Below are 23,892 nucleotides of genomic sequence, written 5' to 3' on the forward strand. Positions count from 1 at the left end.
GCACTTCGGGAGAGGAAATGGCTGGGATGACCTGTCCAAACACCCAGCTTTCTTTCTTCCCCATATCACTGAGCTGGATGGGGTTTTGTAAATCAAGTAGCTTCCCAAAAGACCTCCCTATGTTTGAAACTTACCTCTCCCTTATCAATCAGCTACTCTGCACAACACTGACTGAATAATTTTCTATCTGTGGTTAATTAAAAGTTCATTCCTAACTTGATCCTCTTATTAAGCCTGACAACTCTTTATTTTCCATAGTTATCACTGACTGATCCTATTCCCTGCAGTTACATCTATCCTCCAAGAAGTCCTGACACTACCTTCTAATTACCCTGGTACTAAACCAGTTCTCAATAAGTACCTATGAGCTTGGACAGTTTCAGTGAGCAATAAATAAGATGCAGTCCTCTAAAAAAATCATTTCACTGAAATTTCAATGAAAGACTAAAAGAAAGGGAAACTGAGATAATGTGTAAAGATAACCCTGAAGTTTACTGCACAAAGCTTCCCAAAGTAACAGAAATTAGAGAGACAAGAAAACCCACAACTTTTACAAATGTCATGGACGTGATTCTTAAACATGGTTTCAGGGTTTTAAAATTCAAGATAAACTGCTCTCCAGGGCTTCCCTAATAAACAGAGGGAAACTGAGCAGATGACAGGTCCCCAGTATACATCAGAACTCCTTCCGTTCTGAGAACTAGCTGAAATGTTAGTATATCAACAGCTTTCAAGTTAACAAGACGGCTCATTGGAAGCAGTGAAAAGGATACTAGTCAACGCCTTGTTAAGTGATGACCATGGCAGAACCTGGTCCTGGGAGAAGCAGCCCCAGGCCCTGAGTTCACGCTCACCCAGCTGTCTTCATCTGGCACCACAACAGCAGCGCGTCCTTGGCAGATTTCTTCTCTTTGTTGTCTTCAGTTTCCACACTGATATCCTGGATCTAAGATTTACAAAGAAATTTTAGATGAATAGACGGGTCAGCTTCCTAACGAAAGCCACAGAAGACCAGGTCTGCGTATACATAAAGAGTAAACTTTAGATCAACACCCAGCCCTGCAGACCGGCGACTCTGAGGGTCAGACGAAAACTGGTCTCTGAAGCCAGGGTTCACCTCTTAGAAACACCAACAGAACTCGGTTTTCTACTCTGCACAGGGAGAAGAGTGAAGACTAGTTATCTGCATGACTTCCCAGAAACAATCAGGGGTCACTTCTACCCCCAGCATAACCCACCTTTCTAACTACAAGCTAGCATGGTGGTTCACATGGTAGACCTTGAACCTCATTGGACTCCAGAAAAATACTAGGTTTGGTTTTTCATAACCAAAGATTTTTCACACCAGGGAGAGCGAGTCCTTTGTGGATGACGAGAGTGTGTGCATCATTCCCTGAAAATGGATCCAAACTCTGAAAGCGCGCACTTAAATTCTGTTTACGTGGTCTGTGCTATGTGGTCTGAGTGGATGTACCCCCCACAAGTTCTTATGTTGAAATCCTAACCCCCAAAGGCAATGGCATTAAGAGTTGGGGCCTTTGCCGAAGTGCTTAAGTCATGAGAGTGAAACCATCACAAATGGGATCCTCGCCTTATAAAAGAGGCTCCAGAGAGATCCCCAGCACCTTCCACCTGGCGATGACATGATGAGAAGTCTGCAAGCCACCTGACCATGCTGGTCTCAGACCCACAGCCTCCAGAACTGTGAGAGGCAGATTCTGTTGTCTGTAAGCCACCCAGCTTGTGGTTCTTTGTTAAGTGGCCTGAACGGCCCATGGCAGTCTGCATCCATAAGCTACTCACAGGCTGCTCCTCTTCAACATCACGCAGAGCCTGGTCCACTGGAACCAAAGTCAGGCTTCCTGCTCTGAATCCAGGCTCTCCACTGACTGTGCGTCCTTGGGCAAGCTCCCTGGGGTCCCCTCTGAGGAGTGGCTATCTAACAGGGCTGCTGGGCCCTGGAATTCTTGGGGAGGACACCCAAACAGGTGGGCTCTTTGGATCACGGGCTGCCTACCAGTCACACAATTTTAGACAAATGCTCTAAATCACCTTTTGCCTTTAGTTCCTTGATTATAATAACAAGATATGGGGTGGGATGTGGAGGAAACAGTGTTGGCCTAGAAGGCCATCCATCCATCCTCTTTCAGCACTAACCAATTCAAGCTTCCCTGTCCTAGCCCCCATCAAAGGTCTTACCATTTAATCTAGAAACACAACCCAGGATTCTTTTTGAAGAAAGAAATAGGAAGAGGATAAAAATAAATAAATGTAAGATTAAAAATCAGAAACTTTCAAGTAGGAATAACACCTAGAAATTGGAATAATTATACTTCTAAAAAAATTCTCCACTTTTAACTGTAGTAAGTAACTCAAGTCAACTATGAGTTTGTGTAAGCTCCAAACTCCAAAGGGTGAATGTGCAAGAATGATTCTCCCTGGAGGGGTGAGACATGGACTCACCGGGCAAGGCAGTGGAATTTTACACACTAACTCCTTGCCTTTGTATGAAGGGACTGTGCTTCCAGACTTGTTCATTTAGAAACAAAGTCTACCCTTCTGAAATGAACATAGTTCCCTATGTGGACTAGGCAAACTTGAACACTTTCATTCACAGTTTCTCACACCAGCTTTTACTCTCTCTTGCAGGGAAAGAAGCATAAAACCCATCCGTCATCATTGGTATTCAAAGGACACCTGCTACACCCATCAGGGCGAGCTATGTCTTGGAGGCTCTGGGGACACACACACGCTGGAAACATAAGACAAGGCTATACGTTCAGGAGCTGGGGGAAGAGAGATCTTTGTCAACACTTGGGGAAGCTTTATAGGGGAGGCAGAATGTGCACTGGCCCTTGACTGGTGCAGAGTCAATGTGTCTGTGGAGCAGGGGATGATATGACAAAGCCTCTGGGGGTGGAGGGGAGTGGGGAGAGCGTCGTGCCAGACACCAATCCTGCCGGCCATGCAGTAACATCACCAGCCTGTGTTTCTTGCCTCAAAGGAAAGGGAGAAAGTACTTATCAGCATTTACAGGTTCAAGCACAGAAAAAGGCAAGCTGGCAGGAAGCTAATGAGTCAATGACTCAACCCAATTCATGCTGAGAATCCTGGAAAGGGCAGTGTGTGCCAGCTCCCCAGTCCCCATGGGCACCAACCCGCTGTCAAGAGAGGCCACGCTCTGATTACTACAGGCCTCAGGCAAGGGAAACAGAACTTTTTACTCTACAGAATGGATATGAGGCTCAAGGAGGGTCCTGCTCATTTCACCTCTGCTGGCCTAAGGCCCGAGAACAATAATTAGTGAATTTAATGGTATTCACTCCATTTTCAAATCTTTCAGGAACTAAATGACATAAGCCTACATAAGCGTTCTGTTTGCAAAATAAAGCCGTTGATTGTTGCAATTAACTCCATTAATGATGTCATCTTCAACGGTGGTTCCCATCTCAGACCCACTTAATTAGAAGTGCTGGGGCTGGGACGGGGAACCTGAATTAGCAGAAAGCTTTCCCAAAAAGACAGATGATCATTCAAGGCTTAGGAACTACCCATTGGGGGAGTGTCTTTGTTCAGTCCCATCCCTCCACCCACACAGACCACTGAACTACAGCCAGATCCGATCCTGAGGGAAGTGAGAAGGAAAGCGATTGGTTAGAGGTTGAATACAAAGGGAGCTATAATTTGATTTCTGTTTTTGCCCTTTTTGGTGAGATTTTTATTTATCCAGATAAATCAATCAGACTTCATCAAAGGGGCCTAACAGGAAGGAAAGGCACAGAAAACACAGCCACCGAGGAGACAGGACTGCTAGGGCTCTTGTTTATAGAGTAACCTGATGCGACAGTAAGAAGTCTGTCTTGCATTTCAGATTTTAACTGAAAAGCAAGAGCATGAAGCAATATCCTGGAGAAAGAGCCAGTAATCAGGCCGATGGTACTTCAGAGACAAGAAAGGCTGAGCTCTCTCCTGTGGGGTCAGAAGCAGGCACAGCAGCCCAGCCTGGCCGTGCGATCCCTGGCAAGGCTCCTCCCTTTCCTCACAAAGTGAAGGAACTGCACAAAATGACCTTGAGAGAGTACCTTCTGGCTTAGAGTATTTCTAGACTTAGAACCTAGTATAACAAACCCATAAAATCGTCATCAATTCAAAAGAGCATAAGGCTTTTGCACATTCCCCCCATTCTCCCTGAAAACTGCTTCCTCACATCCAAAGGAGAATGAGAAGGTGAAAACGGAGCCCACACATGTGTCATAATTCTAAACAGCTTCTCCTAAAAAAATATTCTATGATGCATGCCACAATCTGGTGAATCTCAGACGTTCTAGAGGTAGTGGCTCTGCCACATCCTTATACCCCTGCACCTGGAAGATGAGCAGCAGACACCAGACATTCAGAGTAGGTACCGATGATGTGATGAGCTGGGACACAACCCAGAAACCACTTTAAAAGAGTGCAGATTTTCAGGAGCTAGCAAGACTGAAGGAGGATATGGTGGCTGCCACATGCCCAGAGGGCCATCAAATGTGATACACAGTGCCGCATGCCTGACTCGGAGATGCCATTTCAACCTGGTCTTCCTGTCCCTCTGAGATGGGGAGCCAGATTCACAAGGATGCTCGTAGCTGGGAGGAAGGCAGACGTGCCAGGGCCATGTCCCTTACCTGAAAGCGCAGGATGATGGTCCAGATGAGGCCAAGGGTCAGCCGATGGTTCCCATCCACGATGTCATGGGATCCCATGTTCTCAAGATGGACTCTCTGCTCCTTCAGGAACTGAAGGGCCTTGTCCACATTTTCCAGACAGTGGATGCGCATTCGTCCCTTGGTAGGTTTAGGCTAGAAACGAATGAGCAAAGGTAGAAACAGGTCATCTGGCAGGGCAGAGACAGGCTCAGAGCTGCTGCCCAGAGCTCACACGTGCCAGTTCATGCAGCACTCTCCTGCCCCCACCAAAACAGCAAAACCCTGTGCTTCTTCAGTCCGAGGACAGTATTTATCTAACAGCCTTGGGAGAGAGAAGTTTACTTAGGGGGTGACAACTGATCACTCTTTGGAGGTTTGTTTAGTTGTAGAAGCTACACAATTTATAACGAGTACAGAAGCTGGAAGTTTAGAGAAAAAGGAACCCAGTTTTTATAAAGAATTTCAGAAGCTACTGTGGCCATCCACATAATTTTTTGCAGATGCGTGGCAAAACACAGAGGAGTTTCTGGCTCCTTTAAACGTGAAAACAGGTTTGCCACCAACTGGTTTGTGTCGTTTCCTAAAGTTGGCTCAAAATGAAAAGGGGGACACACCGCCAAACCAGAAGCATTCCAACTGGGGTCTTCATGAGGAAGATGGGGAGGGGGCTGAGTAAAAGGGTATGACTTACTGAACAGAAAGGATACAGGAAAAAAAATATGAGGGTAGTCTACTTTCAATATCCCAAATGTCTGTTCCTTTTATTCAGTTAAGCCGAAATCCAAAAAAGGCCCTTTGAAGGTGAACACTTTAAATAAACAAAGCAAACGATAAAGAGATATATATATTCACACACACACGAAATTTTCAATGGGTCTGTATCGTCTCCTGTGTCAAGAGCAAGCTCAGGGCTCTCCCGCTGGCTCCATCTTTCCTAGCCCCTCTGTCACCCATCACTGCCCTCTAGCAGAGGCTGCATCTCAGGCTGATCTCACTCTTCCTCACAGCTGCCACCAGGCTGGACACATCCTGCTGGCCAGAAGATGTGCTCGGCCTGGCTGCTGTCCTACCTCCTGGGCCACCACCACACCCCACTCATCTTCCGATGTTTGGTTCAAAGCTCATCTTTCCTTCTAGGAGTCACTCCCAACCATTCTCAACCACTCCAGCTCTCTCAAGTCTCCCTCCTCCCAAGACCTGTATATTCATGGTCTGGACCACAGAGTTCAGGAACTACTCATGTATCTTACATTTTTGCTATTATTTCATATGTACCGTTCTTAGTAATTCCAACTAGACTACTGGCTTCTTGAGAGCAGGGGTGATACTTTATAATTCTGTTATATTCTCAGTGGCCTCTGGTTTGGTTCAGAGCACAAAGCCTACATAGAGTGAACCGAATACCCACAGATGGACAGGGCAGTGTGTGCTCTGAGCTGGTGTCCCCCAGGAGAGGCAGCCAGGTGTGCAGCGACCTGAGCACACACAGGTGAGGGCGCGGCTGGTCCCACGGTAACATCTTGCCTGTTTCCCACTCTCCCCTCTGTAGGTGAGATCCTCTGGTACATGCTAGATGGAAAACATCTGCAGAGAAGACGGCTCGGGTAGCAAGTGGCCACTCTAAGTACCAAGCTTCAGAGCACATTATTTTTCTCTCTTGACTTTCTCTTCTCCTACAAAAAAGGACTAGCAGGCACAGAAGAATGTGCTTCGACTGAGGAAGTAAGACTCAAACAGAGGCCTTACCACAAGTCGCAGGTTCTATTTTCAAATAACAGCAGTGGAAAAAGAAATCTCTGAAAGTCAGGCTCTTCATACTAGTTGGCCCTGCATATGTATCCACGGCAGGTCCCAGAACCAAACCCCTTGGATATCCATCCAGGGAAGTCTGTATTATGGGAGTTTTGCTTACAATCTCCCCACCAGTAAATAAGACATTCTCTCTCAGAAACTCCACAACTAATACATTTCAGGTATATCAGAAATGCTAGGATTTGTTATTCACTTTAAGTCAAGTGATAACATTTACATCAAAATCAAGCAATTCAGCGTGGTAAGAAAAAGATTAGCTATGAAAAAGAAAGGGGGTGGGACACCATCTAAAATTTCAGGGAGCGTCCAGCAACCTCCCCCGGGCACCCTGTACCGGGTGTCACCATGCTCCTTCCTCAGAGGAAGAGACACCTCTGTGAGGTAGGGGTGCCTGCGCTCCCTCGGGGAGGCAGTTGCTGCCTCTGCGTCTGATTTTCATGTGTGAGTTTTCAGTTCTGATTTTCTCTGGATCAGCAGTCATTTCTCAAGGTGACAAAGTGATAACTCACAGTGGTCCCTTGTTTTTCTCATGTCCTGGGGGCTTCTGGACTGAATGAGGTTCCTGCTAAACCTCAATTCAAAGGTGAGTGACGGGGATTAACTGCCTGCAGGAGGTGCAGGCTTTCTGGTCCCCAGGCTTCTGACATTTCTCGCTGCTGTTCCGCATCTCTCTAAGGCTGGAGCCCCTGACTGGAGAGACTGGGGCTGAAACACCCTGTGCCCGGCAGCACATGCCGGGATGGGAGGACGGTAGTGATGTTCTCCCCAGCCTACCTCTGCGAGGCCAGAGGAGGTTATCTCCTACCTGAGCGTGAGAGGACAGTGCAGATGGCATTAGAATGGATGAAGGGAACTCAAGTATCAGGACCCACAAAACGGAGGCCGCCCCAGCGGCCCAGCCCATGTCACAAAGCTCAGTCAGCCTGCACGGAAGGAAAACCCCAGGCAAGGAGACCGACCACCACTCACTGCAACTTTTCACCCAGCTCGGCCAGCTCACCGCACTCTGGAAAACAAGGCCCGCGCCCCCTAAGCTGGTCCCCTCCCCGGTCCCCTGCTGCCTCTCTTAACCTCTGTAAAACCCGCTCTGGCCCAGAATCCCTCAGGAAGAGTGCCCCACCGCCTGTGAGCTGCAATCCCCCACCCGTGGACTGTGTTCCCTTGAATAAAGGACAGCAAACTCTACTAAATTGTTTCAGTCCTGTCGTTTGACCTGAGCAGGAAGAGAACAAAGAACAGGCTGGGCTGGGGGGCTGTAGGGAGCTTCCCAGGCTCCAGCAGGCACAACCATTGCTCTTTCACACTTTCTCTTGAAAACCTCTATCTCAAATACACAGGAGACAGCTTAAGCCTCTGTTCTCTCTCTGCGAAACTCCAGTGGCTCATGTGTTGGTTTCCACATGAATATAGGGTGCAGTGGTGTGGGAAGGGGAGGGCTGTGGGAGGGTCCAAACCTTTCCTGCAGGGTGGGAAAGTCTAATGCCACATGGCAGGGACCCCATGCAGGTGCTGACTGGTCATACCAGGTGGGAGCTATGGGTGGTTCACTCCAGACCTAGATGCAACTCAAGTCCCCTCAAGCACCAGCCATCAGACACCAGTGCATGGAACACAGAGGAAGGAACTATATTAAAAATGGCAGAGAAACCTCTCCAGGTAAATGATCAGACTCCTTCAAATGGTTAAAAAACAAACCTCACCAATTTCCAAAAGTCAGAGGAAATGGAAAACTTCCAGGAGATCCTCTCACTCTGCTTTGTTTTTCTGCAATTCTCCTAAAAATCAAACTGAGATTTGGGGGAGGGATGACACTCTGCTCTTCTTCCGCTAAAGTTCCCTTTTCTTTTTAATTTTCCTACTGCTCCTGGCCTTGATAACTTTTAAAACATCAAACATGAGCAAACCAAGTCTATGCATATGTTACTGCTGGGCAATTTTGGCATAGAAGATGATACTGGTGTTAAAATGTCCACATTTAAGTTACAACTTCCCTTCTTTCTAGCAAATCAGTGCCTTACTTCTCAACTGTTTAATCTATAAAAGGAGGATAAAATCAATAATTATCTCAAAGGGCTGCTACATAAATTGTAAACTAATCATTATGATATTCTTAAGCCCAAAGTGTCTCTACCAATGAGGGCACTCTCTTACTTGGGCTTCAAATTGTTAAAAATACTCCTCTCTGGAGACAATGGGAAATGTTCAGGGTCTGGACAGAACTCTTCCTCTGAGGACCAGAAAAGTTGATATACGTCAACTGAAAGGCAAATTTAAAGCCAGAGGAGAATGTTACTTAAAATAGTGGTGACAATATTACTCTTCTAATCCTGACACCCCTAAATTAAACTCTGGACAGGAATGAAAAGAAAAGGTGGTAGAGAAAATGCATGACTGGTTGGTGTCTGGAGTGGGGGAGATGGGATGAGGGAGGGAGGCAGGATGTGAAAATACCCAAACCTCAACCCTTGGGGCTTCTATACATAGTAAGAACTCTCTAATTCCAAGCTCACTAGAAACAAGTCAGGAAAGATTTACCGAGATATTTTAAATATTACTACTACTGTTGTGCAGCTAGTAATTAAAACTAGGCTCACTGTTGTGCAGCGAAGTTGCTTTATCGCCTCGCTATACCTCACTTCTTGTTTTTCAAACACTTTCCCACGTTTCATCTTATTGAAGCTCCCTCATTTTCAGTGGCACATGAACCCCCTTTAAACCAAAAGAATAAACCAGATATGGCAAGGTCAGACGATGTACTGGTGGCACAACGTGAGGGGTAAGAATCAAGACTGAAGCTCAAGAATACCAGCTCCCAAAACTTGTGCTGCATCAGCTTCAGAGACGGCTTCTACAATGTCCTCAGGAATGAAACCTGGGCAAGTTTACGGAGCAATCGTTACAGGGAATTAATTTTAAGAAGTGTTAACGATCGCACCGAGCTGTACATCAAAACATGCAGGGTCATATAAACGGCAGAGCTCCCAAGACCTAGAAATTCTTAGCTGTGCAACCATGTTAACCTCTCTGTTAGGTGGTTTACATCTGTTATCACATTTCACTGTTGCAGTAACACTGTACAGTAATAATAATAGTTACTCTTGTTATTTTACAGATGAGGACACACCGGTTCAGACATGAGGGGTCCGCATGGCTGGGGGGGCGTGTGCTGAGCTCGGATCCCGGAGTGTGTGCTCGTCCTGCTACACCGGGAACCAAAATGCTCCCACGTGAGTGTAAACAAGGAGACGTGGTTCCCATCTGGCAGAGAGTTTCCATTTTTTCAAAAAAAGAGCTATTTTTATTTTACTCAACTTCCATCTTCTCAAAAGGAAGACGAGATAACAATGGAGAAAGTAAACACAATGGGGCAGGGGGAAGGGTGTCTCTCAGTAAGAAGCACTGAAGCGTCGCCCCAAGAGCAGCTTATTCTGCCAAGAAAAGGAGGCTTCTCTGTCTTGTCTCCATTAATTATTTTCAGATTCCCTAGGGTGGCACAGGCCTGTTTCCAGAGCAACACGAGCATCTCTGTCCTCTGTGTTTCTGACAGGGCAGTGTGAAAGGCCATTAATGTGGAGGGAAGGATCGGTAACAGACTTGTGTGCGACTCAGAAACAAGGGGGGCTCTGCAGGCAGGGAGGGTTCCTCTGAGGAAATGCCTGTTTTTACTGATCCTCTTTTAAATCACTCTAACAAGTTTCCCTGCTCTTCCCACACCAGGGCCCGTGTTCCTGTGTTTTGCAGGCACTTTTCCTGTTTCCCTTTCCCAAGGTCCCTTCTGTCCCTTCTAGTCCCAAATCTTCTCCAACCACAGCTCCAACCCAGGGCTTGCTCCAGAACCCTCTTCTTTCCAACTTCAAAGGAGGAGTGGGAATTATGGGTCTAAATAACCAACCTCCATCAGCTGACAACATAATTCTAATTGCTTATTAGAGCAGCTAGTCCAAGCCCTATCCCCAAGAAGAGATGTGGTCTTGGGCAAACTCGCCAACCTCTCCCAGGTTCACATCTCTCCCCGAACTGCTGCTCAGACTTGAGTTTGGATCTGTTACACGTGGAGGGCATCAGGATTTGCAGAATTACGGAATAACCACAATGGCAGGGTTTCTGTCAGAGTCCAGAGATGGAAAACAGAAAACAAATGTTCCCTGGAGCTGTTTTTAGTCTCCTTGAATAGAAGAGAAAGACATGAGGGAGGATTCTTGGCAGGGTATTTTGGGAGGCCCCAGGGGGCTGGACCACTCTGCTCCACCCTGGTAAGCCCCATTCCGTCTGATTTTCTCCATGGGTATCCAGAGCCACCTGGAGCCACCTGGAGCAACAGCCCTCCGAGCGCTGCAGGGCAGACAGAACACCATTCCTGGGAATTGGGAGAGGCCGACTGCCACATGCCAGCCGGACGGCCTTGCCGGCTGCTTACTCTGAGTTCCAGGACCTATGAGATAAAGGGGTCTAACTTCACTAAGTCATTTCCAGCTACAAAATACAATCTATGTGTAGAAGGGTGAAAGACCACTGGCATGCAAGTGCCTGCTGATCTCCTGTTTGGGTAAAGAAGAAATAGAGAAGACACCACTGGTCTCAGTATACCAGTGTGATGGACACTTGCTCATGTTTTGTCTTTTAATCAAAAAATGTTTCCTACACACACCGCACACAAATGCTTCATTTAATAGAGAGGAGAGGATGGTAAGCACTAATTCCAAAATCCCCTCTGATATACAGCCAAACTCATTTCACTTTAAGTCCCCAACCACCTTCCCTACCCATCACACTTTGAGCTTTAAGCGTATAAAGGATTCCTGCCTGATTAAAATTAAACAACATGCCGTGTTCCATGAATTCCTGCACATCTCCTTTCTGGTCGAGACCCATCCCCAAGGAGAATCTTCTTTAGCAGGCTCAGCACAAAAGGAGGGGACAAACAGACAGGAGAGTGCATTGAAGTCCAATTATATTCCACAGTAGCAGTAACTGGCCTTGGGCAAGACCCTAGTCACTCTGTCTGTTTCTTCTATAAAGTGTAAGTGTTCACTTTATTAAGACTGTGAGAACTAAACAGATTACGTATGTGACAGTAAACATGAAAAGTAATGGACCATCACCACTCCTTCCAAAAACAAACCCCGGTTTAGCCAGGATGCTTTGCCTACACCAGCTCCCCGCTGATGTCCACTCCCAAGCGCTCTCTGCACTTATCCTCACAGCTGACCCTCAGCCCTCTGTTCTCTGGCCACCCACACCTGAGCCTCTCCTCCTGGATCCAGTTGGACCCCACCTGCTGGCTAGGGTTTCTAGACACTCCATACAGAGAAGGTGTGTTTCCCCTTCTGAACTCTAGGGTTGGGGGTCATTCATTAGGTACTTTATCATAAGGTATTACTATTACCTATTACTATTAATTTGTTTTTCGTATTTGTGTAATTAGACCTTAATTTAACAGTGGCATTCCTCTGTGGCTGGTTGTTTAGAACAAAAGCAAATTCTCCCACACAAATGATATTACAAAAACAGGTAGGTTCTGTGGCCAGTTCCTAAAACCTCATTTCTACAACAATACATACCAGTATGGTTCTCCTAACAAAGGCTTTATGTGAAACTCACGCAGGGCAGTTCAACGTGGGATTTAAGGCTTAGCAAATCTCATGTAAATCTATCTTCTCCACCTAGCTCAGCCTGTTTTGGAATTAACGGTGGCAAAGAAAAATAAAGTCCTTTTTTGGGGGGGGGGTTTGTTTTGTCTTCTTTGAGATTCATTAGTAGATTATGAAGACAGACTATCAGGAAAATAACAGGCAAGCAAAAACCAGTGATATCTGCTACTGGGAATAGTGGGGGCTGAGGCAAGGGCAGAAGTGTTCAGAAAATCTTGTTTTCCCGGTCAGAGGTGGGGCTCAGTCTGGCAGGAGCAAGGCAGGACACTGTCTTACTCAGAGCCACCTGGAGCAACAGAGCCCCTCTTCATGCTGAGGCCCACGGAGGACAGGGACAGACCCGGGCAAGCTTGTAACCTGGACGAGGACCCATGGGCTCCATTTCACCACCGAAGCTCACAGGCCCCACTCCCTCCCAATGTCAGTGTTGCCATAGGACAAACCTCTACCCCTCCAGTCCCATTCTAATCTGGCCCTGGGACCTGGGACCAATGACAACATGACCAGCAGAGGTTGTGTTCACCCTTTTAACCTGGTCAGCAGATGTGAATGTCAAGGGTGGGTCTTTATTCTTTATGGAACTTCAAAAAGACATTTATGAAGTTAGAGTTCATGGTAATTCAGAGTAACACACTGGAAATGAACGGTTTTCTCTGCTGTCAACCCAATCCTGGTCAGAAGCAGCTTCCTGGCTCAGCCTCAGTCCCCCCACTCCCGTTCCCTGAGCTGACACACATTGAGGCAGAGACAGCAACACTTCTGGACACGGGCTCTGCCCAAGCTGGGACCAGAGGTGGGGGGGGTTCTGCCCTCTGATGTTCCTGAGCACATCAGAATCGAGTGCCTGGACAACCCAAACACCAACCACAAACCTGTGCAAATCTAACTCAAACTTCATTAAGCCGAAATGCAGGGTGGGGTTAGGGTAGAACTGTCTTGATCATTAAGCTAATGTGTTTCTCTGAACTTCACTCAGTAAAAATCAGACAAATTTCCTCCTCTGTAAAGAGGGATGAACTGGCTCCAAGAATCTATTAATCAAACAAACTTAGATACTCCAGTCCCTCAAACATTTACCTACTACCTACTGCTGGTGCTAAGTGCTGGAGCTGAAATGCCGACGGAGACATGGCTTCAGATGGAGCACAACTGTCTACGTGACTGAGTTTTGGATCACTGGTGCAGAAAGCTCAATGCAGACTGAATGTTGCCTGACAATACACATTTAGCTGTGGACATTAATCTAACCAGGCCTGGAAGCTCTGGCAACCTCATTCGTTCTGGAATCTGAATATGCAAGGATCCTGTGGGGTGAGCCTTTGAGGATAGATGTCCTCTCCTGCAGGGAGGGTCTCTAACATGAGTGCCTGGCAGCCTCTGCAGCCAACAGCAGAGTGTGGTCTATGTCCCTTCCAGAAGATTCCATGAACCAAATAAACCAGGGGGCCAAAGAGGCCAAAAATCTCCAGTACAAATGAATAAGAGCTCTAGCTCACTCTATCTATGGTATCTTTATTTTTGGAGTAAGAAGATTAATCAGACTGCCCAACCTATAATCAGGGTTGGCTGTGAGAAATAGATAGTAAAAGCAGTCAAGGCACTTGGGGTTTTACAAAGTGGTGGTCACTGCTAAACACAACTTCTGGCACTGACTACCTGAGAGGTTGGAGATGGTGGCCTCTCATGTTCCTGCCCATCCCTACTCTCCCAGGTCTCTGGGTTACTGCCAAAGAAAGAAAAAATTATTGCTGGCAGCAAACAAAGAGAGGAGTGGGAGGGATCCACAAACAACCAAGAATTATGCTTTGCTGGTTGCTTTTTTTCCTCCCTACTAATATTTTTGTTGCCCTTCTCAGAATAAAGGGCAAAAGGCCTGATCCCATGTATTATGTGGACATTATCAAGGGCACAATCTTCTTGGTATAAAAGAATTATGGCCCTTCAAAGGTGAACAATTTACTCCCTACAGCCCTTAAGACTAGACACTGCTGGGACAAAAATAAATGTTCAAACTAACTTTTAACCACGTGACCTTTAATGATTTTTTTTTAAGCTACTTTCAAAACATCATTTCAAAAGAAAAATCAATAGACAATCATACTAGGTTAAACATTAAGAGGAAAAAAAGAGGGGATTGAGAATTAGGGTTGAAAAAGTCTAGTTACCAAAATTATATTTCAAGATGCACATCACAATAAATCTAGCCTAGACTCACCTCAAAACCCAAAATGCAACAAATGACCGGCCCTCCCAGTGTGGATCCACTGGCCCACTCCCAGCTTACAAACCATCTTCCAGGCAGCCATCAGTCACAGAGGCAGGAGCCTCCTTTGTTTATCTAGTTTGTCTAGCTTGACCCACAACCTCTCAAAGGAAGCGAGGCAACAAGACCTGCATGCTAAGGGATCACAGAACACAGACAAAACTCACTGAGGAGGAGACGGGGCTGCACTCTCTTTTAGGGGAGCCTGTTCTTGAACAGAGGGGCAGGGAGAGAGAAAACCGACTGATTTTACCCAGGCTCAGAGAGGCCCTTCTGTCCTTGGGCTAATGACAGGACAGCATACCATCTCAGCGACCCTTGCCTGTGGTCAGAGGTGTGTGGGTCAGTCCGCGTAAAGACTCATCGTGGCTGTCAAGTTACAGGGTGGAGACCAAGCTAAAAATAGGGCTTTCTGGCAGCCCTGCCAACCACCAGCATCATATTTTCCCAGTGATGTCACTGCAGATGTGGGGCTCTATCCCTGGGCGTCAGCCTTTGGCTCGGCCCCACCACCATCTACGGAACTGTGTGTATTCTGGCAGAAGACAGCATCCATTTTCAAAGCATTGTGAGACAAAACCTGTTGGGTCGGTTACAGAGACTGGTTTAAGAGTCCTTGGTTTCAGGTTCATAAACAAAAATCACATCAGAGATAGCCGTGGTAGCTCTGGGGAACAGAATGGGGATAACATTTTCACTGTAGGCTAACAACTCACATGCCCAAAAAGGCTTGGTGAACTCATCAGAAGCTCCAAGTTTCCAAGGAGACAAAATACCAGCCTCTCCCGCCACTCCTCAAATAAAGAGTGTGCGGAAGAAAGCAAAAAACGCCGGAGACCTCTGAATTCAATTCCTGCCACCTTAAAACGGCAGCTCAGATTTTCCAGAGAATCAATAAGACACCAATTTAAAATTATTCCATGATCTCAAGGGATACAGATTCATCTTGGAGCCAGCCCCTGAGCCTGGCCCTTAAATTTCCAGCACTGTGCCCTGTTTAATAGGGGACACCAGCCAAGATCTTTCTGACCAAAATGAGGCTGCTTCATTACGGTTCAACAAAATCACCCAGACTCAGAATGTTACACGGGAGCTTTCCCCAGCTTCAGTGCTCATCTAACTTACCAAGTGTCTCTTCCTCAAAAATATCATTAAGCAGAAATCAACAGGAGATGACAAGTCCACACTTGATTTTTAGAAAACACACTCCCACCTGTGGTGCAAGACACTTAGCACCCCTACTTACCAGTCTTTCTCCGGAGAGGACCTCCAGCAGCTTGATGAGCATCCGTCCATCCCGAAGGTCGGTGTACAGGTCTGTGATCCGGCAGGACACCCGGGCGAGGTGGGAGTTGACCCACTTGGTGAAGGTCTTCTTCTGCACAGCTTCACGTTCATCTGCAAGCAGAAGAGAGCTTGTTTTACCACCAACCACAGCTTGGGCAGCAACCGACATGTACTGGTTGGGGTACGAGACCCCAGCCAGAGGAAGAAGAGCAAAACCATACCGTAGGGACATGCAGCTCTTCTTCAGCACAGTCAACAACTTGGGAACAGAGGACTCATACAATCCTTGAACACTGGAGCTCTAAGCATAACCACCAGCAGAGTATCCTCTGCTCACATTCATTTCATTTTCTCCCACCTCTGCTGAAGAGGCAACAGGATGCAGAAGGTCACAGTGGGGTCCTCTGCAGCTTGGTCCAGCAGTGTAATTAATACTTGACTGGTGATGCTTCCTAAGTGTATGCCATAGCTATTACTCCTCCAAATGCAAGCGTGGGGGAAGCACAAAATACACAGAAAGATGTGGGACAGAAAAGCTCAGGAGACAGCAAGAGATTGCTTCCCTTGTGTTCAAAGGATCAGGCAATGCCTGACGATAAGTCACTCATGACCTTGATCTGCAATGACCCTTTCACCTGCTTAGTTGTGTGTTCAGTGAACAACAAAGAAAAAGGCAAGCAACAGGGTCAAGTACAGAGACTCGGCCAGGCACTGGGAAAGCAGGGCCTGGGCCTGAGGTTTCATAAAAAATGTGCTAAGACACTGGGTTCAGTGCCCCTTTCTATGAAGTGAATGGACCACTATCATCTCCAAACTTCAACCATTTGACAAAAAGGCAGCTGCCAGTTAATGCTCTTAAGTGTGGCAATTGTACATCTAAGTCATCCAGGAAACAGTATCAGTTTTTCAAGCCTCAGTGATCAAGTTCTGTCCAATTCAAAGCACAAAACTGTAGACACTTGTGCTTAGAACCAGCCCTCACATCCTATACAAACAGGCTTCCCATTTCCTTGCTTCTGAAGAATGTTCTCAGTGCAGGCTGCTGAAGACCTTCCACAGAGGCTCACAAAATGTGCCCTGGACCCACAACTCACTCCCCGACTGTTCTCTACAGAGCTGCTGTCCATCAGACACTAACCCTACTTCTAGTTCCATCAGCATGAACTTGTCTCAAAAGGACCCGAGACTTTCTTCTTTCACTGTTAAGCCCAAACCCACCGAGCAGTTTATACACGAGCTTTCAACTCCACTGAGTGGCAACATAAAAGCCATCCTTGCTGACGGGGCGTGTACTTGGTGTCCTCGGTTCCCAGGCTGGCCAGAGCATCCTGGGAATGTCAGCCTGGAAGGCTCCGCTGAAGTCTCCACCCACCGCAGGCAGGGAGCGAGGCAGAGACAACAAGAGATGAGCCTTTACTGCTGCCGACCTGGCAGGTGAGGCTGACGGGGCACCTGCCAACACAGCCACCCACCTGCACAGCCAGCAGCTCCTCCCTGCCCAGCCTCCCCCTAAGGGAACAGCCCGCCAGAGGAAAAGAGGGCCTTTCCCCCTGGACAACCAAAAACAGACAAAGGATCAGAAAGGGCAGGGCTAGGGGAAGAAGAAAGAAGGCAGTGAGGGGAACAGTACAGACTGAAAAGGGAGCTGCACCAATAACATCACGATGGGTCACAGAGAAAAGATCCCATGCATTTTTAACCACCAATCATCCTGATGGAGGGTAACTTTATGACAGTGACATGAGAGCTGTATTTTTTGGCCTAAGGTTGTCTGTTTTGAAAGAGCAGGTCCAGAGCTGAGTACACAGATGTGTGAAGCTTCTCCTAGATACATGTCACAGATGGCAAGGTAATTTGTGTTTCAGATGCATTTAGGGTCAACTTTTTAAAATTATGATATCTTTTATGCGCTACACTGGAGTTAGAAATGTCTTTAATAAAGCCCTTGATGGGTATCCTAGGCTGTAATTAAAGGGTTTGGGGCTCAAAGTCACTACCACACCCAGCCTATCGAGGCAATAAGATCAAAATGAAAACCTGCTTGGATTAAGTTATTTCTAAACAAACAAGTACCAAATGTGTCCTCCACCAACTATCACTCCTCTGGGTGAATCTCATATTACAGAAACACCTCAGCTTCTTTCAGGCTCTGAATGAACAGGTTCCTTTACAAGGAGATTCCAAGGATTTGCTTCCAGACAGTCAACGTGCACCCCCAGCACCCTGTCCTGAAGAGTCACAGCCCAGGCCTAACCCTCCTCCCAACGAAGATGTCACAGGTGGAGCAGAGAGATCTGAGAGGAAACAGAATGGGCTGAGGGCTCCCTGGGGCTGGTGCTGATCCTCAGGAAATCCACAAGAAGGGAGGAAAGAAGAGGAGGAAGACAAGTTCAAAAACACAGTTAAAGAAAGGAGTGAGAGCTTGCTTTCTTGCCCCCTCCTCCTTCCCCTCGCTCTCTTCTGCTCCTGGCATCAGGAATAGGTTCCAGGGAGCACATATGTGCTGGAAAAGCAGAGGGTCCATGCTCCTCGGGCTCGCACCACCACACTGGAAAAGGCGTGGAAGATTCCATCCAGAGACTGGACCAGAATCAACACCCTCATGACACACTAGGGGCAGGAAACGGGCTCAGTCAAGAGCCACAAAGCCCAGCCAGTGTGGCGTGTCCTCTTACAATGGAGTGCTTGGTGAAGAACAAACCCTTCTGAGGCCGGAAGGAGGGGAAGGGAGGGAAGAAAATCTACCCAGCAGCGGGCCAGCTGAGGATGAGGCTGCCTGTCCTTGGGGACTCCGTCCTTTGTTCCACCCTTCCTGGGAAGGCGCAATGACATCACCCCTCACTCCCAACCCAGCGAGGCCAGGGCAGATTAGGCCAGATGCTGGCCCGAGGAGGAGCTGGAGGCCCTTGACACAGACAGAGGAAGACAGTCCACAGGCATGCTTCCAACTTCAAGCCAGAGCTGGGTGAGGAGGCGGTGGGAGTTGTAGAGGGAAGGGCACCCACTCCTAGTTCTTCAAGTATGAGCGACTCTGGAGAGGTGAAAAGGGAACCCTCCCAAGTTCCCTTCTGATTTGGTTATTTAGACCAGTGGATCTCAATGGGGAGCGATTCTGCTCCCCAGGGGACACTGGGCAATGTGCGGAGACAGGTCTGACTGTCACAACCGGGGGGCAGGTGCCATGCGCATCTAGTGCATAGAAGCCAGGGATGCCGCTAAACATCTACAGGGCACAGGTAGCCCCCATGACATGGAAGTATCCAGCCCCAAACATCAGTAGAGCTTTGTGTGTGTGTGTGAGGGGGGTTGTTGAGAAACCCTAGTTCAGACATTCTGGGCTTACACCAACCCCAGCTGGCATTAGGACACCTGAGTTGGGGTGCTATTCATTCATGACTCCCTTTACTCGCATCAAAGGGTGTTTGATCCTGATGGCGTGCTGGTTGGTTGATGGCAGCAGAAACTCCCTGCCCTCAGGCCTGCTCATCCCACAGAAAGCTGGCTGCTTCCTTGAAAGGCAGAGGGAGAAACACAGGGGTGGGCTTGGCCTGGGTAAGTGTGACACAGGCATTTCTGTCCCCCATGCCACTTCCGCCCTCCTTTCCCCTTCCCGGGCCTTGTACTGCTGTTCAAGTCAAATCCTGCCTGCCTCTCCCCAGAACTGACCCGAAGGAGCCCAACGCTCTGGCAGGTCCCACCAGCTGTGCCCCAAACTCCACAGGTTGTGCCTCCAAGGACCAGGTACCCATGGCTGCTCCCTGTGAGCATCTCAGCTGTGCTGCCCTCACTCCGCATTACACTGATGTCGAGATGTCGAGGGACTCGCCTAGAGGTTGCTCTGGACATTCAACGAGAGGATGTGAAGTTCACCTCAAAGTGCCCGGCGTGTTGTAACTGCTCATACCCTGGTTCCCTCTCCCTCTCCCCAGCAAAGCAGCCCTCTCAACAACTCAAACCACTGGAGAAACTTACCAGGGAGCATGGAATCACATTCCCTAAAGGTGGAACAAAGCTTTAGAAGTCATCTGAATTAACTTTCTTTCAAAAGCAAAAACTCCCTTCTACTGCACCTGGATCAGCTAGTTAAAAATTCCAAAAAACAGGGGGAAACTGTATACGTAGCAGGAGATTGTTAATAGCTGTATAGAAAGAAAATGGCTTACTATTTTTTATTAAAATAATACTAGCATTCACTGTGCACTTACTATGTCCCAGGTATCGATCTGTGTGCTCTACACTAACTACTCCATGAGGTAGGATCTAGTAACTCTCCAGGGCAGGCTGGCTCCAAAGATCAGGTTCTCAATCACTATGCAATAATGCCTCTGCCACAACATTAGAAAAAAGAAAAAACATGGATCAGTGATACAAGATAAACAATCAAGGATCATCTGTAATCTCACCATCCTAACCCAAGTCCTTATTTTGTGTAAGGGGCCGCTCTATCACTGGCTAGCTCCAATTATTGGGATGCTGTCTCCCTGAAGACTAGATCTCACTCTGAGCCCATCCAGGCTCACTCTACCTTTGAAGCTACGGAAAATAGGTCTTTTCACTCCTCCACAAAGAGGCCTTCAGGTCCAAACACTCCTCACCGACCCCTCTTTGCATGACTGTCACCATGGGGTGGGCAGAATGGAACCCAAGACGGTACCTGAGGACATGGCCACCTCTTGGTCACCTGAGTATCACCGTATACTACAGATACAAGCCTGGACTCGAGGCAGCTGCAGCACCAGCAGTCCAGAGACAGAAAAAGTGGAGAACCACGTAAAAAAAAAAAGGGCAAAAAGAAACCAGCAGCCCCCTGCAGGAGGGAGCCTTGCGAGGCAGCCTGTGCGTCAGTGCAGGGGTGGTGGTCAGGAAGATGCTCTCAAAATAAGTTTGCCAGAACCACAAATTTTACCAACATGCCTCTGGAACCCTGAGAACCTAAGAATCAGAAGCTCTTCTAAGTGCAAAGGTCCAGCCAGCTAAGCCTTAGCAACTCCACAGAAGCAAACGGAAAAACCCAATCTTGACTGAGAGGCAACGTCTGCAACAGCTTTTGATTGGAAGGCATCAATTATGACATTCTAACATGGTGCTCCTTCCTGAAAACAGAATTTTACAAGATGGAGGGCCTGCAGTAACACCATCACACATCTGAACAGCAATTTATACTTTATCAAAGCTCACTAGATCTGCACAACAACTCTGTCAGGGAGATGGGACACTAGCATCGTGATCTTCAGCAAAGCCGTAGGCTTGGTGAGGTGATGGGGTGCTCAGTGTCACCAGCCAGCCGTGGCGGGGCTGGTGTATGCTGGGTGCCCTTGGGCTGCTCTGTCTCTTCCACTGTTCGGGTTAAAAGGATCAGAGTATTTGGCTACATGTTCTCCTCCAAGTACCAAGATTCACTTTCCTTTGTTCTTGATATGTAACTTGAAATTTTCAGAAGATGATGAGATATTTAGAACAGAGAAACATATTTGCTTAATTTTAACCAAAGGGCTGTGAATATCCTCTCCACCATCTCCTTCTAAAAGCACCTAATCAACTTCCTTTCTTTTCAGGGAATGACTATGATCGATACTAGAAGGTTGAAACACTTCAATAGTTATTTACTCTGGAGAATTGGCTGTAACTGGAAAAACAAACATGGTGTTAACATGAGTTAAGCTACAGGATAGAGAAATAGCCTTGATGAACAGAAGGGCATTGTGTTACAGAAATGACTGTACAGTGTCTTTCTGCAACACACTCTGTACAGAATGTTAAACATAACCATATTCACCATATGCCACAGTCCTAACTATGGAAAGGGCTGGGAGCCAGGGAGGAAGAAAGGCCTGAAGGTAACCATCTCTGGATGGAAAAGAAGGGAAATACAGAAATAAGAACTGACAAATGACGCCATTCATTATTCCCTCAAAGACTGAATTCATACCTGGCTGAGGGGAGCTAATCTTTCTTCTACTTTTCAAATAGTCTGAACCTGCTGGTGTAACCCAGTAATATTTTCTATCAGGATATCCTCAACTGTGCTAAGATAATGGCCTATCTTAAGAGTTGTATGATTTTTTTTTTTTGCATAGACACATAGCTAAGTTAGGTGCAGACTTGAGTTCATAGGAGGGAAAGCGGTACAAGGATGGAAGCTAGAAAGAAATCAAAAGGAGATAAAGCAATCATAACACGAACAGATCCACATAACTGGCTACTGAAATCAACAACACTGTAGAGCTAGCCGAGTAAGGACCGATCTCAAGTTTAGAGTATTAATAAGCTCCAGTATTTACAAAGCGCATATTGCATGCAGAACTCTCTATATAAGATAAGCTCTTATGCCCTCCACCAACTAGAAGCTAAACGGAAAGTTAAAAAATAACAAAAGATATTACAAAGCAGTACAGGATCAGTTGCTAAGAGAATGATTTCAGCAATGTATTTTGGGTGTTTGGAGGGAAAAACTCACCACAATTAGGATGGTTTCAGGCCCCAACCTCTGCCAGTGACTGAAATCCTCTGCCTTGTGCCTTTCCTGTTCTTACCCTCCTTAAACATCACTGCCTTTAGTTGTCTTCCCCAAACAGTGGTTTTTCAAAGTTACGCCACTGAACCAAAACCTTCAACGGCCCCCAGCCATCTACAAGAGGGTCCAAATCTGAGCCTGGCTTTCAAGGGTCCTGAGCAGCCTCTCCCAGGGAACCTGCTTCCCCTGGGATCTTCCGTGACATGCACTCATCTTCATGTTCCATCCAACCCTAGAGATCTTCTTCATCATGTTCTCAGCTCTCATCTCACATAGTCCTCTTTCCCACCTTTGCTTACACCACCTTCCTAACCTGGAAGGTACTTTCTCTTCTCTCACCCTCCTTTTAGGACCCAGGCCAAGATCAGCTCTTCCAAAAGGACTTCACTGACAGGATGAGTTCATTCTTATCTTTTTATTATGTATCCTGTGTCTTATCTCCTCAATTAACCTGTATCTGCCTCCAGGGCAGGGACCCAATTCACATCCATTTAGAGCCTCAGCATGTGCCTGGCAGTGTGGGTGCCCAAAAAACAGTCTTGAATCTTGCTGCTGCTGGTGGCACCAATGAAATTGTTAACGAAGAAAAAAATTCCAAATCACACAGACAGGCCCCAAATAGTTAAACGTTATGGTCTCAGGTCACTAAAAACTTTAACAACTGAATTGTAATAGTAGTTCAGGGTCTGATAAATGATGAATATGCAGTTTTGTGGTATTGTCTTTCAGATTAAAAGGAGTCCAAAGCTAATCTAAAAAGTTTCACAAAATTTTATTTGTTTTCATTTTGTTTTGGGGCAAATGCCACCATATACCCATACAGTAAGAGTGAAGCCGTAAAACACATCAGGTTGTAACTGCAACATTATTTTAACGTGACCCAAACAGGCCAATAGTCACAAGACTTAAAGTATACCAATTTTAACTGATTCATTTAAGCTCAATCCTTGAGCTGTTTAAAAAAAAAAAAGTTCTAATTTAAAACAAAAGAATACAGCAGGGTGGAGTCCCTCTGTGTGCCTTGGCTTGAAAAAATAAATAAAACATTTCCCATGAGCAACATGCAAAATACACCAAGCAGGAAACTGGAAACAGGCAACTGGCTGTACTGATAATAGAGAATCAAACTGTTATCTTGAGGCAGCAAAAGGAAGGAAACTAATCTTTTGACTGAAGGCCCTGTGACGGATTCGTCTGGGGGCCTTTAATTTATGTTTGCTGATTTGTATATAAATAGAACTTGAGTTAAAATACTTTTCCTAACAGTTTAACCCACTTCATGGACAACACACATGTAAACATCTGTTCTAAATGCATGTGTAGCAAACATGCCATTCTCTGCTAACACTTAACACTCTGATGGCAGACTATAAAACCACCCCAAACTCTCTGTAAGGCACCTACAGCTGACGTCAGAGGGGCAGGCCCTGCTCATAGCTTCCAGAGGGTCTCTCTTCTGGGCGGTCAACATGGACACCAAGGCCCTGCAGGGACCCTCTGGAGGACACCCTCAGTGCTGAACTGAGAAAGCAGGCCAAGCTGCAGGGGTCCTGCCCCATGTCCACCATGGTTATCACCTCAACGGGAGCCCCTTAAAGTCGTAAACCACAGAAGCCCAGGGGTGGAGGAGGCTGAGGTCACGGTGGGGGCCAGCTCCAGCTCTGAGAGCGAGTGGGCAGA

At 46.9% G+C, this 23,892-nt stretch overlaps 1 protein-coding gene across 3 annotated transcripts in view; it reads right to left on the minus strand.

Moving 5' to 3' along the window:
* The window catches only part of SPTBN1 (spectrin beta, non-erythrocytic 1), a 184,600-nt gene that overhangs the window by 51,145 nt on the left and 109,563 nt on the right, over positions 1–23,892 (minus strand). For all 3 annotated transcript variants that reach the window (XM_072937740.1, XM_031675578.2, XM_031675579.2), the window contains 3 exons: positions 15,658–15,809; positions 4,665–4,838; positions 855–946 (listed from right to left, as the gene is read on the minus strand). In XM_072937740.1, coding sequence (XP_072793841.1) covers positions 855–946; positions 4,665–4,838; positions 15,658–15,809 — 418 coding nt within the window. The remainder of the gene's footprint in view (positions 1–854; positions 947–4,664; positions 4,839–15,657; positions 15,810–23,892) is intronic.

This window comes from Vicugna pacos, chromosome 15, assembly GCF_048564905.1.
Source record: "Vicugna pacos chromosome 15, VicPac4, whole genome shotgun sequence".
In the NCBI taxonomy this organism is placed as follows: domain Eukaryota; kingdom Metazoa; phylum Chordata; class Mammalia; order Artiodactyla; family Camelidae; genus Vicugna; species Vicugna pacos.